Source organism: Nanorana parkeri, unplaced genomic scaffold (genome assembly GCF_000935625.1).
Source record: "Nanorana parkeri isolate BGI_ZX_2015 unplaced genomic scaffold, ASM93562v1 scaffold1389, whole genome shotgun sequence".
NCBI lineage: Eukaryota > Metazoa > Chordata > Amphibia > Anura > Dicroglossidae > Nanorana > Nanorana parkeri.
The window spans coordinates 149,204-167,732 of NW_017307657.1; the positions used below are offsets into that span (position 1 = coordinate 149,204).

At 45.0% G+C, this 18,529-nt stretch overlaps 1 protein-coding gene across 1 annotated transcript in view; it reads right to left on the minus strand.

Moving 5' to 3' along the window:
- MYO7A (myosin VIIA) overlaps positions 1 to 18,529 on the minus strand; it is a 111,334-nt gene that overhangs the window by 38,288 nt on the left and 54,517 nt on the right. Inside the window, exons 18-26 of the mRNA XM_018569759.1 lie at positions 14,181 to 14,275; positions 12,293 to 12,377; positions 10,472 to 10,690; positions 10,278 to 10,385; positions 8,358 to 8,567; positions 6,918 to 7,121; positions 5,105 to 5,281; positions 4,561 to 4,650; positions 3,829 to 3,956 (exon numbers count right to left, since the gene is read on the minus strand). Coding sequence (XP_018425261.1) covers positions 3,829 to 3,956; positions 4,561 to 4,650; positions 5,105 to 5,281; positions 6,918 to 7,121; positions 8,358 to 8,567; positions 10,278 to 10,385; positions 10,472 to 10,690; positions 12,293 to 12,377; positions 14,181 to 14,275 — 1,316 coding nt within the window. The remainder of the gene's footprint in view (positions 1 to 3,828; positions 3,957 to 4,560; positions 4,651 to 5,104; positions 5,282 to 6,917; positions 7,122 to 8,357; positions 8,568 to 10,277; positions 10,386 to 10,471; positions 10,691 to 12,292; positions 12,378 to 14,180; positions 14,276 to 18,529) is intronic.

Consider the following 18,529-nt stretch of genomic DNA (forward strand, 5'->3'; position numbering starts at 1 on the left):
TCTCATGTTAGCAGAGGATCATTGTAAATGTATTGTTGCAAGCACTCTATATGTACATGTACTATATACTACATATAGAATGCACTGAACAATAGATTTACAATTATCCTCTGCTAATATGAATGGGTTAAAAGATCCGTAGTACATGATATGTAGCCCTGTACCCCCTTTTCCACTTACAGAGCTAGGTTATTTTTCTTTTAAATAAATATTCATGTAATTTTATTGGTATCTATCTACCAGTAGCTGCCTCATTTCCCACCCTCGGCTTATATTCGAGTCAATACTTTTTCCCAGTTTTTTGTGGTAAAATTAGGTACCTCGGCTTATATTCGGGACGGCTTATACTCGAGTATATACGGTACCTATTATCCAGGTGTCTTCTTTACCCTCTTCTTCTTTTGGTGATGGGCAGATCCTGAATGATGCAGAATGGCTCTGTAGCCTCCATCACCTTCTGTCAGTCAGCCTAGCTGGATTATAGTGGCAATTATCTGGTTAATTCCAGGTGTCTGGCATTGCCTGTACCCCCCTGGGCGGAGTGTGACTCTGCTATATTGTGGGACAGCCAATGAGAGGTACTGTAGTGTATGTACAGTACAGCAGTCAATCACTGAGTTTCTCTCAACCAGTGGTGCATGCTGGGATAGGGTACATATACTGGAGGGATTTGCCGTGTGCTCAGACTAGTCGGGACCAGCCATGGATTAGGGCTGGGTGCTGTTCAGTCTGCCCCCCCCAGGCTAGGCCTAAGACTTGGAGGTGGGAAGAGGCCGGAGGAAGGAAAGTGTTTCCCTGGGGCCTCCAGTATGGAATAGGTCTGTGTTGTTTGCCAGAGGACAGAAGACCAGAGAAGCTGATGTGTGCTGGAGGTCCCTGGAACATAGAGGACCTCTGGAGCATGGCTGGTGTCTCTCCTTCTGAGGATCTGTACTCATCTCCTGCTCATCTGGTACTCCAATTACCATTCACTGTTCTACAAATGGATCTACACTGAGATGCTTAAAAGGTCTGGGGAGTCTGTACTACCCTGGATGTCTAGGACCCCTATACCCTCTCTCGCCAGTGTGAAGATGTTTAACCAGTTGACATCCGCGGTGTTAAACCCCCTTCCCATCCAGGCCATTTTTCAGTATTCAGCGCTGCGGTACTTTAACTGACATTTATTCCGTCATGCAGCGCTGTACTGAAATGAATTTTATACCCTTTTTTGGGGACAGATAGAGCTTTCTTTTGGTGGTATTTATTCACCACTGGGGGTTTTATTTTTTTACTATATTAAGGAAAAATTACCGAAATTTAAAAAAAAAAAACAGTTTCCCCTATATTAAATGATAAAACATTTATTATTACCCAATTTTTTGGTAAAATATAAAAGATGGGGTCACGTCGGGTAAAAAGACACTAAACATGTCAAGCCTTAAAATTGCGTGCGCGCGCGAAACCTCAAAAAACGATAATACCCAAAATTGGCCCTAGGCGACGCTTTAAAAGCTGTTACCGCTCATCAGTTTAGTGTTATCAGTGATTGATGGCCCTAAAATGATTGCTCTCACTGCGACGTTCGCGGCGATATGTAACATGTGTAGCGCAATTGTAATTTTTGCGCGCTGGGGCACCGGACGCGTATTTACGTTTATAGGCGCGTAAACGTGGGGGTGGGGGAGTTAAACATTTTGGGGGGGGTTTTTCCCCTTTTTTTATATGTGACTTTTATTTTATTTTACTTTTTTATGTGTTACTTTTATTTTTTTTTATTTATATTTATTTTTTTTGCACTTATTGGTATTGCTATTATATAGGGGGATAACAACCCCCTATATAATAGCAAAGGCACACTGACAGGTCCTCTTTATGGAGATATTAGGGGTCTCTAGGACCCCTAATATCACCTGACGGCAAGAGGTTAATAACAGCTATTCAGCATTGGATTACCGGAGTGGAAATCAGCTTTGTGGGCACTAGAAGAGGGCGGTTGAATGATAGTGGGGCAGCTGAAGATCATACCCCTAGACAGACTAGTGATGATGACCCGGTTAAAATCTAGCGGCTCCTTCGGGGGTTAGCGCTACAGCCCTAAGCATCGATGAGATGCCACTCTCTGCAGCATTTTCCTGTGAGTCCAGGGCTGGGGACGGGTCCATGATACCCTAGGCTTACACGAAATGGTTCAACAGGCCAACCATCATTTTAGGAACCAGCGGTGAGGTGCAATAGGCAGAAGAGGGTAGGCCAAAGTACAGCTTTCTGAGGTGAAGTTGGCCTTTAAATAACAGAGCACCCCAAATATCAGGGCTTCGGGGGGGTACCAAAAAATTACTGAGGGTATGCACAGGTACTTGTGACTCTGCTTTTACAATTTGATGGAAGTTTACAATCTTAAAATGTCAATTCAGAGTCGCTACAATGTTTTGTAATACTGTACATGTGTATGAAAGCAGACCTTTACTCCTTATCACTAGAAATCACATCAGCAGGCAGCTGATTCGATTTTTTGCATTTTGATATTAAATTATCTTACATTCATTAGTTAAAAATGTTTTTGCTTCTACCTACTGTTTTTCCTGGTTGAGCAAGGCACAGGGGATGTAGACCGGGCCTCACAGATGCATCCTAGGCTACATCACCAGTGCCTTCGTGGAAAATCTAATCTGCAAACTGCAAAAATCTCATGAGACCTCTAGATAAAAACTTTTTTTCTCCTTCAAATGATGTGCGCTATCATCTGTTCCAGGAGGCAGGAAGTACAATATGTCACCAGCACACCAAGTATCTGTGTCCAAAAACGCCTTTATTGACATATAAACATTTAGTTAAGAAGATAGCAATGTTTCAGGGCCACAAGGGTCCCTTTATTATATGACATTGGTCATATAAAGCCTGATGAATGGACAGTGCATGACCCTGAAACATTGCAATCTTCTTGACAAAATGCCAATAAAGGTGTTTTTGAACACAGATCCTCGGTTTGCTGGTAACATATTGTAAGCAGCGACATCTGCAGCCACTTCAGCACCCATCTTACAAGGAGTGTACTGGTCAGGAGTGTGGTGGAATACCCACGGGACTTGGTGTTCCAGGAGGCACACCTAGAGTTTCAGGAAGTAAAGGGAGATGGATTCATCTGTCCTTAGTTAAAAATGGCCACCGTGAGAAGAATAGGGAGGAAAAGAAATTCAATGTATTTAAAGAACCCCAAAAAAAAAATTGGGGGGCTTTGAATAGCACAGGGAAGGGTTAATCCCCCTGTAAAGTTTGTTTTGCTGTGTGTGTCCCTGTTCAGAAGATTTCACCTCACTTTCTGTCCCTGTGACAATTGGATTTTTACATTTTTGGCTTGTCATGGAAACAAGGATTGGTGATACAGCTTCAGTGGAGACACCTTTTTCCCATCATAACTCTTACTGGAGTGAATTTCCCTTCCTAGGGGTAGGTTTCCTCTCACGTCCTGTTGTCTCAAGGACAGGAAGTGAGAGTAAATCTTTCTAATGAGGATACTGACAGCAGTAAAAACCTTGCAGTGACCCGGAAGAAGAGGCGGGCACCCCTCGTCTGCATGTCTAACAAGAGCCATCTTCCTGTAATGTACGTACAGTACTACAAACCTGACCCAAAAAGGCGGGCACTCCTCGTCGGCACGTGAGCGGTAGCATTACAACTACCCCTGCTGTACAGTAACGGCCTCCGTTTGTAAGTAGGAGTCGGATGTAAGTCGGATGTATGTAACTAGGGGACTGCCTGTATTTAACATTGTAACTACTATCCCCGACCTTGCCTCTTATGGAATGGAGTTTTGCTAGTAGTAATAAAAATCATGAAAACACTAACCGCAGTGCTGGTCTCAGGATCCCATTGCCGATAATGAAATGGAGTTTCTCCAGGTTTGAAGTGGGCCGATCTTCCAGCATGCTGTTCCCCTGCAGTGTAGACTCTCCATCATGAAGTCTTTTTGTTACCTGAACAAGAGGATGCAAATGGTTAAAGAAAGGAAAAGATGATATAATACAGGTCACACTAACAATACAATAGACTCTAATGAGCAGGGCTTGAAAAATCCACTTGTCCTCTCGTCTGTGACGAGAGGACGGCGAAGCCCGAAGAGTAGCTTCCCGGCCGGCCGTTGTAATTCAAGCGATCGGACGTCTCTGGAGACACCCGATCGCTTGTATTACCAGCAGTTGCTACTGTCGTGCCGGTCCCGAGATCCGCCGTGCCTGATGCGGCCGGGACCGGCACGGCTGCTCTATGACAGGAGATCAAAGGGTGATCAGTACACGAAACCCCTCTGATCTCCTCTCTGTCCCCGAATGCAGGAAGTGATGTATAATACATCACTTCCTGCATTCAGTGTCACTCTCCGGCTACAGAAGCTGATGAAGAAGATCTCTGCTTCATCAGCTTACATAAAACTCTACATAATTAACTCTATTAACTCTACATAAATTGTAAGCCAGTCCTAAGCATAGTCAGTAGTTTAACCCCTTTATTGCACTTACTATATATTTGGTTCCAGCTGAAGACTAAAAGTAAAAAGCAACAATACAAATTTCTATAACTTACCTCTTCAGTTAACTTGGACTTTTTCTTCAGCGTTAGAGAGACCAGTTTATGGCGTACGCTGTTCTTCTTCAGGCTGTCAATGTGAGAGCTCTGCATGGAAAGTCAAAGAACATTGCATTAGGTATTCAGCCTCTGTTTCCTGCTTTGCCGTTATACACAAGGGATGCACTTTATAGCTCCTTCTCAGAATGCAGTCTATGATTTGGATGACCCACTGAAAACAATACACTCCCTATGTGGCTGATATCTCATCTCAACAAACGTGAGAGAGAACCTTTGATGACAGCACTATGGGAACTACCATCATGATGGACTTACTTAAGAAAGGTGCCAGATCTGCAGTAGGGATGAGCTCAGAATTAGTCCGAACGTGAGTTTGTCTAAACCTGAAAGGAAGCTGTCGGTGCCGACTAATCAGCTGCGGCTGGGGCATTCCGCCACTTAAACAAAAGGGGCGGGATTCTGGTAACATCATAGACCTTTTATAGCCACATGACCATATTAGATCAGTGTCCTTGACCAAATATGGCCAGACAACACTTACCTCCCCTTCTCCTTGTAGTGCCTGGAGCTCCCTCTTATAAGTCTTCTTCCCCAGGGTCTCATAGATCTTTGTCATGACGGGGATCTTCTCGCTGCCATCACTCATGGCTGTGTGGTACTTCGGCTCTGGAAGGTCACCCATAAAACGGAGAATAGTGATCCACACAGCAAGAGCGGCCTGAGAAATGAATGAATAAAAATTAGGTATTTATAGTATTAAAGGCCATCTGATGATGTTACATAGTTACATAGTATTTGAGGTTGAATAAAGACACATGTCCATCAAGTCCAACCTATTGTGTGTGTGTGTGTGTGTGTAAAGATCCCCGATGTGACCAATGGAACTCAATACTGTAGATATTTAAGTACATCCTCATCCCCTTCTCCTTTTTACAAAAAGGAAAGGCAGGGTGGCTTAGTGAACCTCCCCACCCAATGAAGCAGAGACCGGCCTTGGACACTGGGATGGATCAGCTCTTTCCTGCATGGCCATCAGCTCTTCAGTCCTTCCCACATACCCCCAGTCCATTTTTTTTAAATTACTCCGCTCCCCTATTCCAACTCATACTCACAAGACACCAGGAGGCTCCAACATTCCTTTCTCTGTCCATATACCATAGGTTCCTCTGCAATTGGTGGTTCCTCCTTTCCAGGGTTCCACCTTCAAACCTCTTGATGGTTCACAATCAGGGCCAGTGCTAGCCTACTTTGCACCCTAGGCAAGACCAGCTACTTGCACCCCTCAGCCCTCCTCCCGTAATGAATGCCAGACAGAAGATGGAGCGAGGGAAATCTACATCCCGGAGTCATAAACAGGTACAGGTTCTCTAAGCCTAAGCACAAACATATAACCACTTGCTGTCCAGGGCATTTTCTTCCTATTTGCGCACACACATGATAAAATATACATTTTTGTCTAGAAAACAGCTTCAGACCCCCAAACAATGATATATGTGCTGAAAGCAGAGGCCCTGTAGAATACAAAAATGCTAGTTGCAGTTTTTATTGTCCCACGGTTTTTGCGCAAATGTTTATCAAACCAGTATTCTTAGGAAGAAATAAACTTGATTAAAATTTAGTGCACAGAAACATAATGTAATACCCAATTATTTGATAAAATATAAAAGACGGGGTCACGCCGGGTAAATAGACACCAAACATGACAAGCCTTAAAATTGCGTTCACCCGTGAAGCCACAAAAAACGGCAATACCCCAAATTTCCCATAGGGAACACTTTAAACGCTTTTTGTGCTCGTTAGTTTAGTGCTAACAGTGATTGATGGCTCTAGAATTATTGCTCTTACTCCGATGTATGTGTGTGCACATGGGGGGCTGGGGACTTTTTTTTGCATTTTGTTATTTTTCTTATATGTTACATTAATTTATTTTCATTTTTAAACACTTTGTTTTTACACTAACCCTATTGCTATCACATAGGGGGCTAACAAGCACCCTATGTAATAGCAGATAGGGTGTGACAGGTCCTCTTTATGGAGACATGAGGGGTCTTTCAGACCCCTAATATCACCTAGGGACCCCAAAGAAGCTGAGGAAGCTTCTTTGGGGTCCCTAGGTCCCTTGGGGTCCCATGGACGGCATGTTATTAACGGTCACAATTAACCATTACAAATGAATTCTTTGTAAATAAATGCCGGTTTCCTCCTGAATCCCGTCTGTACGTAAGCGCAGATACTGGGTCAGCGTTCTCGACAGAACACCGGCACTACATTTTTAAACTGAAGCGGCTGCCTGAGGTCCCGCGCTTGCATTTCTAATTACGCATACATACAGAAGAAATAATGGATCCTCTTACCAGTTGGTCTCCTTCATCTTCATGGTAGAGGAGAGGCTGCTTCAGGGGCCTCCTTATGTAGGTGTTGGTAGTTGTCCCCTGGAAATAGGTTGCTGCAAACTTTGCATACTTATACTCCGAGAGATCTTCTTCCTCCTCCTCGGGAAGGGGCAGAGACTGATCTAGATCAGCTTCCTCCATGTCCCCTCGGTTTCTCTCCAAATCCTGAAAGGAAAGATTTTGGTTACTGGAACCGTTGAATAAAATGGAAGCACGGTTCAGTTTCCGTGTTTATATGGGTTTCCTACCACAATCCAGTACCATACATCTAGGATAATCATCTAGGATACACAATCATACATCTAGGATACGTTTACCTAAACCCAGGGACCAAAATGTCATCTATTACAGATTACCAATTCTTAGATGTGGTGGTTGAGTTAGTTTTCTTTTTTTTAGGCTCCTGATGATCCTACCAGAACATTTACTGTCCTAGGGTGTAATCACTCACTCACAGTGCTGTATCTACGAAGGAGCATTATTATCACCCAAGGAAGTGTGTTAGGACTACAGAACACCCCCCTCTATTCATAATGCCTGTTCATAGAAAGGGAGGGTGTTCTATAGATCAGCCTTTTTCAACCAGGTTGTTGTGGCTTCCTGGGGTGCCTTCTGGCTTCATCTGATGTGAAGGGGGGACTGAGGACTCTGATGTAAAGGGGGGACTGAGGACTCTGATGTGAAGGGGGAACTGAGGACTCTCATGCAAAGGGAGGCTCCTGATGTAAAAGTGAGAATCCCACTTTTTTTGTTTTTACATGGAGTCCGTCCTTAAGATCCATACCAGACCCCTATCACTGATAAGGGTCTGATACGGATTTTGGAAGGACCACACTTTTTTTTCATTTTTTACATTGATGTTTGCTATAATTTAGACCGGGTGACTGGAGATTTTGCATACTTCCAAAGGGTGCCGTGACTGAGAAAAGGGTTGAGGAGCACTGCTATAGATCACAAAGGTGAACCGGGCAGGGCTAATAACACTGCTTGCGATTTCAGGCAGTGTGAGCAGGAAGCTACAATCTTATTGGATTTTTGGCAAGCTCAACAGCTTTTTTTTAGCTTCCCCCATCATGAAGTGAAGAAGTGAAGAAGCTTTTAGTGGAATATTTACCAGACCAACAGGGAACACATAAGCAAAGTTCATTGTTTGATATGTCTGGGGCAGCACTGCTGGTAGGTTGGCTTGATGTGGTTTTTGCAACTGAAAGATGGTTGAAATAGCTAAAAAATTAAGTCTATGACCAGCATAGAGCCTCATAATTGATAAGCACAAGCTCCGCCTTGAACTAGTCATCTATGCCTGTACTCTCTTAAAGCCACACCTATTATTTCGAAGCTCCACCCCTTTGAACCTCAGAAAGTCAGGGAGTTCATTTTGGGGTGTACAGATTACCATACCTCAAATCCTGTGGGAGCCTGCCCCTCCTGGCCCGGCAGAGATGAAGTTGTTCCAAGGAAGCCGAACATTTTGTCCACCATGTCCGAATCATTCACGGGTTCATTTCTGGCCTTCTCCATCTTGTCCAGCAACTCCTTCTTCCGGCGGGCCTCCTCCTTCTCCCTCACTTCTCTCTCCGCATCCTCCCGGGCCATCTTGGCTAGACGTACCTATCAGTGAGTATAAAGTAAAACAACATGTGACTAAAGAAATCATTTTATTATGACTGTACACTTCTGATGCCCAACCTGTGGCTCGAGGGCTGCCTGAAGCCCTTAGGTGCCTTTGGGGCCCCACCATGCAATGGTCAGAGTTTTCTTGCCTAGGAGCTTACATAAAGACATTTAGGACTTGTTCACACAATGTTTTCTGCACATCACCACATGTGTGGGATGTGAACAGGTCACATAGAAAACAGATGAAATACATGTATGATCGTTTTACCTGCCAAATGATTTGCCAGGACATCCAGTCCTGAGATTTTACACTGCTTTGCCAGAATCGGTAAGGATTTGAATCTCTGTTCTTAAAGGAGAACTATGGGGTCAGTGTTTTTCCCCCTAGTTCTCCTTAGGGTAACCGGAGGACACAAACTAGCGTCCTCCCATCACCCTAAGCTCAGTATACCGCGAGCTACAGCTCGCGGTATACTGAGACGCCGCAGCCGGAGCGGATCCCGACGTAGATGACGGGATCCGCCCAGCTGCGTGAGTGACAGCTGGCTCTGCCTATCTAGAGGCAGAGCCAGCTGTACCCGTCCCCTCCCCCGTCCATTCCGCCAGTCAGCGCTGGCAGATCAGAGCGGGGAGAGGGGAATCCAGCCCTCCCCCTGTCACGGCAGAGAGCCGTGACAGGATCGAGAGGTGAGCAAACCTGGTATGTGTTCGCTCACCTCCCGATCTACTGAGCCGACCTGTGACAGTCTCATTGTCACAGGTCGGCTAGAACTATGAGGTGAGTGGAAATCATTCATCTCATAGTTCTTCTTTAAGTTCCTTATATGAATGCAGTCTTATGTTTCAGAGGTAGAGCTATGTGTGCTGCCATTCACTTGCATTCTCTATTTGTCAGGAAGACATGTGAGCCTAATATCTGAGTCCATAAGTCTCCCAGTCAAGACATACTTCTCTTCTGTCACGTTTGACAACTGACACTTTCAGGTTGATTTGGTTCATGACAAAGCCATGCCATCTGGCAAGGGTGCCCAGGCCACCAAATTGATGATATAGAGTCAGGGGCGTAACTAGAAATCACAGGGCCCCATAACAAAATTTTGTATGGGACCCTGTGATTTCTAGTTCTGCCCCTTGCAGAGCCCACCTGAGAGCCCACCTGAGAGCCCACGCAGCCCACCTGAGAGTGACCCTGCAGAGCCCACCATAGACTCTCTAAGGTGAGCTCTGCAGGGTCTCAGGTGGGTTGGCCACACTTCTGCACACCTCTTAGCTGACAGCCCTGATCAGCTGTCAGCCTTCTCCACCGCCGGGCCCCGCCTGCTCTACCGTTGCCAGGCCTGGCCTCTTCCTCCTCCTGCACCGCCGCCGGGCCCCGCCTCCTCTTCCGCTGCCACCCCCGGCCTCCTCCACCATAAGCTGCGGCCTGTCACTGACTCAGCAGCGGCTGTGAAGAGGAACACGCTGCTGCACAGATCACTGAAAGGTTGTCAGTGATCTGGACAGCGGAAGGGTCGCTATGGCGATAGTCCCGCCACTGTATAGAGTTACAAATCCTTTGACAGGTAGAACAACTCCAATTAATGCATTTTAACTGTGTATTAGGCTAGTTGCCTGTTAACTGAAAATCCTTTAAGTCAATTGGGCTTGCCAAGTTTGTGGCCTCCATTTTGTTAAGTCATTATATAGAAGATAAAGGCACTCTACTTGATGATTCTTCTCAGCTTCCTGTTTGGCTTTCTTGGCGCTCATCTCCTTCTTCAAACGTTCCTCCTCAGCAAGGTGAATTTTTTCTGCTTCAAGGCGCCGGTGATACTGAAGACAGAAGAGAAATACTTACAGAATGGACAATTTGGAAAGGCAGAGCACAGCTACACAGCGATTCCAGACAGCCTTCATACCTCTCCTTTAAGGCGCCTGTATAGCCGCCTAGCGATCATGCCTTTGGCATGCGCCTGAATTGTGTAGATCGCCCAGAGCCGGTGCCTGAAAGCTTTTCGCACCAGAAAACCTCGACAATGAGCCTGGAAGTGGCTGATACGCCTGCGGGCAATATGGTACTGCTGGTGAAGTTTCCGGGAGCGGTATAGAGCTTGGAGCCGTAGGAAGCCAATCCTCATCTAGAAAAACAAGAGCAAGGGGTCACCGAGGTTAAAGGTCCATCTCAGTGATTTTATGATGACAGCTTAGACATTGTGATAGTGTTAACGCCCCATTTCGGCTAAATTCGACCCCCCACCCATCCCTACTTCCCACCTCCCTCTAACCCATCCTTTGGGGTTTTTATTTTCCCTTGCCTTGTGAAGCAAGTTATAATCACCTAATCCCCCTCCAGGTGCCCAACTGATGGCAGTTCCTGGGTGCGGGAGACCGCTAAACCAGCGCTACAGATAGCCCCTTGCCGGCAGGTCCCCTACCATCTACCTGTGATAACATCACTCCTCTTTTGGATCCTGAGGGGACCCCACCATTGAACAGCCAATAGAAAGTGTCCCTGTCACGCAGGCAGTAAAGAAGGACCCCACAAGAAGTAAACAACGGAAAGGTAAGACTTGGGACTGGAGCATCAGATAATTCCTTACCAGCAGGTTCCCTACCATCTCCTTGCAATGACATCATTCCTCTTCTGGATCCTGAGAGGACCCCACCACTGGACAACCAATAGAAAGTGTCCATGTCATGCAGGCATTGAAGAAGGACCTCACAAGAAGTACACAAAGGGAGAGGGAAGACTTGGACCCTGACCACCAGATAGTCCCGTGCAGATAGGGGACCTGGCGGCCAGGGACTATCAATCCCTTGTGATTAAATAATTCCTCTTCTGGATCCGGAGAGGACACCACCACTGGACCACCAATAGAAAGTGTCCACATCATACAAGCAGTGAAAAAGGACCCCGCAAGAAGTAAACAAAGGAAGAGGGAAGACTTGGGACCTGAGCGTCAAATAGTCCCTTGTAGATAGTACCTTGCTGGCAGGTCCCCTTGCAATTACATTATTCCTCTTCTGAATCCTGAGAGGAACCCACCACTGTACAGCCAATAGAAAGTGTCCCTGTCATTCAGGCCAGTGAAGAAGGACCCCACAAGAAGTGAACAAAAGAAGAGAGAAGCCTTGGGACCTGAGCGTCAGATAGTCCCTTGCAGATAGCCCCTTGCTGGCAGGTCCCCTACCATCCCCTTGTGATTACATCACTCTTGTGGATCCTGAGAGGATCCCATTACTGAACAGCCAATAGAAAGTGTCCCTGTCATGCAGGCAGTGTAGAAGGACCCCGCAAGAAGTAAACAAAGGAAGAGGGAAGACTTGGGACCTGACCATCAGATAGTCTCTTGCAGGTAGGTCCCCTACCAACCCCTTGTAATGACATCACTCCTCTTCAGGATCCGGAGAGGAACCCCCCAGTGGATCACCAATAGAAAGTGTCCACATCAAGCAGACAGTAAAAAAGGACCCCACAAGAAGTAAAGAAAGGACGAGGGAAGACTTGAGACTTGAGTGTCTGTGACCCCAGTGATAAATGGGCATTTATTTTTTTAAAGCCAATGATCAATTACAAGGGGGAGGGAGAGAGGGCTAGGAGGGGGGTTAGTTTTACCTTATCCTGGGCAGATAGGATTTCACAAATAGAACTATTCTGATTCTTTGTGCCTTTCATGTTGCTGAGTGCGTCCCCCTATAACTACTGGATCATTTTCATTTTCTCTATAACCGTGACTTACCACAGCGTAATTCTTCCTGCAGTTGTGTCCTCGCCAATATCTTTGGATCAACATAGCAGATTTTCTCACTTTTAAGAAATTGGACCTATGATAACACAAGCAGATTGGTTACTTACTCATATATATTTTTTTCCCCCGTATCTCTATAGGTTGAACTCGATGGACTTGTGTCTTTTTTCAACCTGACTAACTGTAACTATGTAACTATATTGATAATAACAATAATAACAGAATAACACGATTCTTATTAAAGTAAACCTGTGCTTTATCCATGCAAGGCCGCCCACCTTCCCTTTGCTCCTTCACCAGTCTGTTCTATTACTTAGAGCAAAGGAAACTACTGGGTACATCTGGGTATAGGGGAGCATGTGACTAACTCCCCTTCACCTCATGTGATGGTGCTGATGTTTAGAGATTTGTCACTCACACACAGGGGTGTGAAGAGGACCTGGAGCTTATACAGGGCGTACTTTCTTCACTTCCAATGGCCAGACGTAGCGGTGGGAGTGTAAAGGCGAGGTTAGCATGTCCAGCTATTGATGGTTGTAGTTAAAGCTGAGCTCCGGCCTTGCACAGTTGTACCGGCTCCTCTCCTGGACTGAAATGGCTTCCTCTGATTTCACTGCACACTGCGAACTTCTCACAATGTGCATTAGAAGCTGCAGCAAGTCAGATAGAGCCCGCCTCATTTCCTGGCTGGATAACGTCCAGCTTCATCAATAAGCCCCTTCTCTCCCAACCCTGATAGTCCCTGATCCACACCTTCCATTCATTGCATTTCAGTTCTTTCACCGATTCACTGAGCACCCAGCATCACATGTGGGTGTTACCCTGGGTGGTCTGCATGCAAATACTGCCTGCCTAGGAACGCCCACTCCTCAAGACTGACATTCACTCATCAAGGCATTGCGATATTAGCATAACTCCTCCCAAGAGCCAGCCCACTGCTTGCATCAGAGCTGAGGGCTCTTGAGAATAGCACTGAGGTAGGGTGCTGTAACATTTTCAAGAAACTATGCATGACCCCCTGCTGGCCCTTTCCACCAGGCATGATCTGCCTGTATTGCAGAAAGAGACGGTGATAACGTCACTAGAAATAAAATAAGGTATTTACATTAAAACATGTTTTATTAAAAAAAATAATTAGCATTGAGGGGAGGGCGGAGTCTAAGCAGATTCAATTTTGCTTTGCATGTTGCATTTTACCCTGCATGTTCAAAGTACAGGTTCCATTATTTATAAGCGTCAATGTCATATTCACATAAACTGTACATTCTGTTGCATGCAATACACCACAAGCTGGTCATTTTTGCATCGATGCCCTAATATACAATGTACTACTCTGCGTGAACATGGACTCTCATTGGCTTACATTCTTAATGGCAACATGGACACATGAGAGTTGACATTTAAAGGAATAGTCCCAATTGGGCACAAGAAATTTAAAAGCACATGATACTAAATACCTAAATACCTCAAGTATTTATGACTGTTACTGTTAACACCTGTACAAAGTTCAATTAAGAGAGCATGGATCATCTTGTCTGTGTATCAAGAACTATATCTGCCTGTAACAGACTGCTCTCCTGTGGCTGGGGTGGGTGGATTTGGGGTTGGGGAGGTGTCGGTAGCAGTGGTGGCAATAACGTCACTGGTTGCCAGGAGCTGAGTGGGACACCAGCCAGCTCTTGGCAACCTGGGATGCTCTGGTTGGAAAGGGGGCAGCAGACACACTGTAAACATGCTGCTCTGCCTGCCGCCCCCAAAAGGTGACCCTAAGAGATGCCGCCCGAGGCAACAGCATTAGGCTGCCTCATTATAGGGATAGAATTGGTCATCCTTGTTAGAAATGTTGAAGAACTTACAAAACAAAACATGGGAGGCTCACCTGTCCTTGAAGCCCCGCACCACTTTCTGGATGAGAATAACCTTGTCTGTAATTGCCTTGTCTCTTTCAATTTCCAGCAGCATGTCATGGTGGTCCTGGAATTACAAAAACATAATTAAAGTGCATGAAAACCCTAACAATACTCTCATTTAGGACAAAATACATGTCATTAAGAATATAGGACAAAGCTGCATTACTTTGTGTCTTTTATATCTGCCTACAGTTTAGCTTTAATTTAGCCAGACTGACATATGAGTGCACTGTGTGCCTCCTATATGAAACTTCATGCTACATCTGCAATTGTCTTGATATTCATAGCTTGAATTCTCTTATAATAAACATAACAACTATTACAAAAATAAAAATAATAATAAAAATAAAATAATAAAAAAAGCTGTGGGCTGGTATGAGCCAAGACCTGCAACATTCAGTACATTGAGATGCTGAGGCACCACTTAAAGGTCACCACCTTCCTTCACTCTCAATGCTTAGTTCCAAGGGTCTTGGCACTAACCTCCATCCACCAAGGGCCCCAACCATTCCTTCGACTGGGAGCAGCTCAGACATGCTACGTCTGCAATTGTTTGATAACCATAACTTGAATGTACTGGTTAACATATAAATGTGAACACCGCTGATGAATGCACCGTGGGTCTCCTATATGAAACTTCATGAATAAAGAACTGTTCGTATTGGCCATATACTGTGAGCCAATTAGATTCTCTTATAATGAAAAGAGCTGTGGGCTGGTATGTGCCAAGACCTGGAACGATCAGTGCATTGAGATGCAGATGCACCACTTAAAGGTCACCAACCTCCTTGGATCTCAATGCTTAGTTCCAAGGGTCTTGGCACTAACCCCCATCCACCAGGCACTCCAACCATTCCTCCCACTGGGAGCAGCTTAGACATGCTACATCCGCTATTTTCTTGATATCCAAAGCTTGAATCTACTGTTTAACATATGAATGTGAACATCATTGATGCATGCACTTTGGGACTCCTATATGAAACTTCACGAATGAATAACTGTCTGTAATGCCCTCCTTACCATCTTATCTTGAATTGTATTGTGATTGTAATGTCTTCCTTATATTGTAAAGTGGCACGCAACCTGTTGGCGCTATATAAATCCTGTAAAATAATAATAATGGCCATATACTGTGAACCAATTAGATTCTCTTTTCCATGCAATAGAAGAAAAAGAGCTGTGGACTGGTATGTGCCAACACCTGGAACATTCAGTGCATTGAGATGTTGAGGCACCACTTAAAAGTCACCACTCTTCTTGACTCTCAGTGCTTAGTTCCAAGGCAACCCACCATCCACCAAGGCCCCCAACCATTCCTACCATTGGGAGCTGCTCAGGCATGCAAAGTCTCTGCTATTTCCTTGGTGTGCATAGCAGAATGAAACAGCTTTGTGGTGAAGAGAGAAGCTCGTCAAATAGAGGACAATCCTGCCTTGCCCCTGATAGGTCTAGCCAAGAATAACACTGACATTTAGTATTTCCAGCCCTTCATACAGGTGGCCCCGTGCCATGCTATTACATATGTCTAATTCTGCACTGTCTTACTGACATTACAGAATGCTCAGACAAGGGGGGAACAATCTCTAGGAGTAATTATAAAGTAACCGGTCTATAAATATTTTTCTGATCTCCATCCTGTTCCTGCAGTAGAAATAGTTTGATAGCCTGCGTTGACTGGGCCCCTCCTGTTTATTCACTCTTCCACGGAATGTCCAGCCAGCTGTTCTCTCCATTTCCCGTTGGGGAAACCTCCATTTCCTGCAGGAGTTTCCTCTAAGACTGACAGATGCCTCATCCGATAAAAGACATTAGAGAGGCCTCGGAGAAGAATAGGATGTCATAAAAGGGGTTTCTGTCAGCTTTCTGGGCATTTGGGAGATTGGAAAGTGATGCCAATGTGTTTCTTTGCACGGGCCAATTTGACAGACACACGAGCCTGAATATACTGGTTACGCTTAGGGCCCATTTCACTATTGCGCTTGAAAAATTTAGGCCAATAAGACCTTCTTGCTCAAGTGAAAAAAGTCCTTGAAAGTCTATTATCAGGGTAAGATGCAGGATTCTGAAAGTGGAGATCCTAACTTGAAGTATGTGGATAAGGTGCGCTAGGGTACCTTTTGAAATCAATGGCCCCACAATATGCAACATTCATAGCTTACCATTTGCTGCAATAATTCACAATACAAATCTGAATTGGTGCAATGCATGGATGCAAAGCTAGCCTCAAAGTGACCCTATGCAGGCCAAAGCAACATGTGAACCTAGCATGAAACTCCAAAGCCCATTGATCTTACGTAAAAAAGAAAGGAAAGGAATGCGGGAATAAAACATCAGAGGAAATATTTCAAAAATACATCAGACCTCAGCTCCTGGATGTATCCTGCAGGTGTCAATAATGCCACTTGACCTTCTGCTGGGATCCCAAATCTGGTGATCCAGCCCTGTACAGTAGTGCAATATCCTGAAATTCGGGGTCCTCCGTTTGCCAGGATCCCATAGTGCGCCTTGTTGTAAATTATGATTGAAGTAGATATATTAGGGGCATATTTAGGGTGTATTCTCATGTATTGCATTCTTTTAGCTGATGTTATTTAACACCCCTATGCTAACTAGGTTTTTAATTTTGTTAGTTTATTGTCCAGTTGACCAATCCTGTTTTGTTGATTGTACACAATGGAACAGCTGTAGGGAATTTTGTCAAAACCTGTTTAGTTAACTAACATCAAATGGGTAATTAGACCAGCCAATCAGAATCCATTCAGTGTCAGTGAATGGCACTAAACTGTATATAAATAGAGAGCCTAAGGTGGCTGAGAAGAGAGTTCAGAGTCATGAAGAGAGGCACAGAGGTGCGTATATAGATTGGAGATATATGCTGGGTAGTTAGAGTGGGTCCTCATGGAACCTTTATCATCTGAGGTCTAGATATTTTACTCTGTATTACTCTGTTGGATTGTTCCTGTTCATCTGTTTCTTCGATCCAATTAAACGCTACTCTCTGGAAAAGAATTGAGGTTGCCCTGATTTTCACAACGAAAATCACTACACGCCTCAGCGATGTTACCCCGCCAAGGTGAATGCACCGCAAGCTGGGGTGTAAGGCGAGTCATTTTCACATCTTCCAGTGTTTTTTTATTTCCCCCAACTGCACATGCTCAGAAGAAGCATCCCTCTGTTCTCTGCACACTCCCGTGCAATGGTGCTGGCTGTCAATGGCCAATCACCAAGTACCAACACCATCACATGAGAAGAAGGGGAGTGAGTGACATGCTCCCCATACCTGGCCAAGAAGAAAAATGGGGGAGCGAAGGGTAATTATGAGCTTGGGCTTATTTGCATGGCTAAAGCACATGTTCCCCCCAACATGTCTCTCTCTGCCTGATGTCACATTGACATTGAACCCAGTAGTCAGTACTGAATATTCTGGGTTCATTTACAGCAAAAGGAGATCATTGGGAGAACATTGGGCATCCCTACAGCAAGCATAGAGTTCACAGATTAAAACTAGGACATGTTTACAGTTATTATTGAAGCCATGGGTTTGTTTTAGAGTGTGAGCTTATAGTGGCTGCTCATCACCCAATGAAAGGTGACCTTGCTGCCCAATAGGGTCATGAGAAGAGCAGATATGGGTGGTTCAGAGCTTGACCATGAAAATGTCAGCCCTTGTTACCCGTATACGCTGATAATTTTTAGGTTAGCTGGGTCATATCTCAATAAAAGAAGAATGCATGCAGGCTCCAGGACAAAGACCGGCCACTGGATTACCAACAAACATTGAGGGCAAAGTAACAGGTTCTCTTGAAAGATCAACTACCCACCCTCTGATATTTACCTTCCCCCTCCACCGGAGTCTGAACCCTGTGTTATCTTGTGTCTGACAGTGTCAGAGCTTACACAGTGTTGATGACTTCCCTTCATTCCCCATGATACCGTGTTCGAGCTTGTTGATCGATCATGCCATGCTCAAGCATTGCATCCTGGGAGGAATTGGAAGAGGTCACATGATCCCCCATACCTAGAAAGACCTGGTGTTTCCAAAGGGCTCTTCCAGTGAAGTAATGGGGGAGCAGGGGAACACACTGGAGGTGAGCATCATCAGCTGGATAATTTTTTTTCCCCCCAAGACAACCTGTCATTTTGCCTTGAGCTTGCAACTTGCCCTTGCACAGTGACAGAGTTTTAAAGTGGACCTGTCATCACAGTGTTACTTTGTATGTAAAAGCATACCAGTAAAAGCAGAGGGAATATACTTCCTCTTCTGTTGGTTTGTTCCTTTAACTATATATATATGTGTGTGTGTGTGTATATATATATA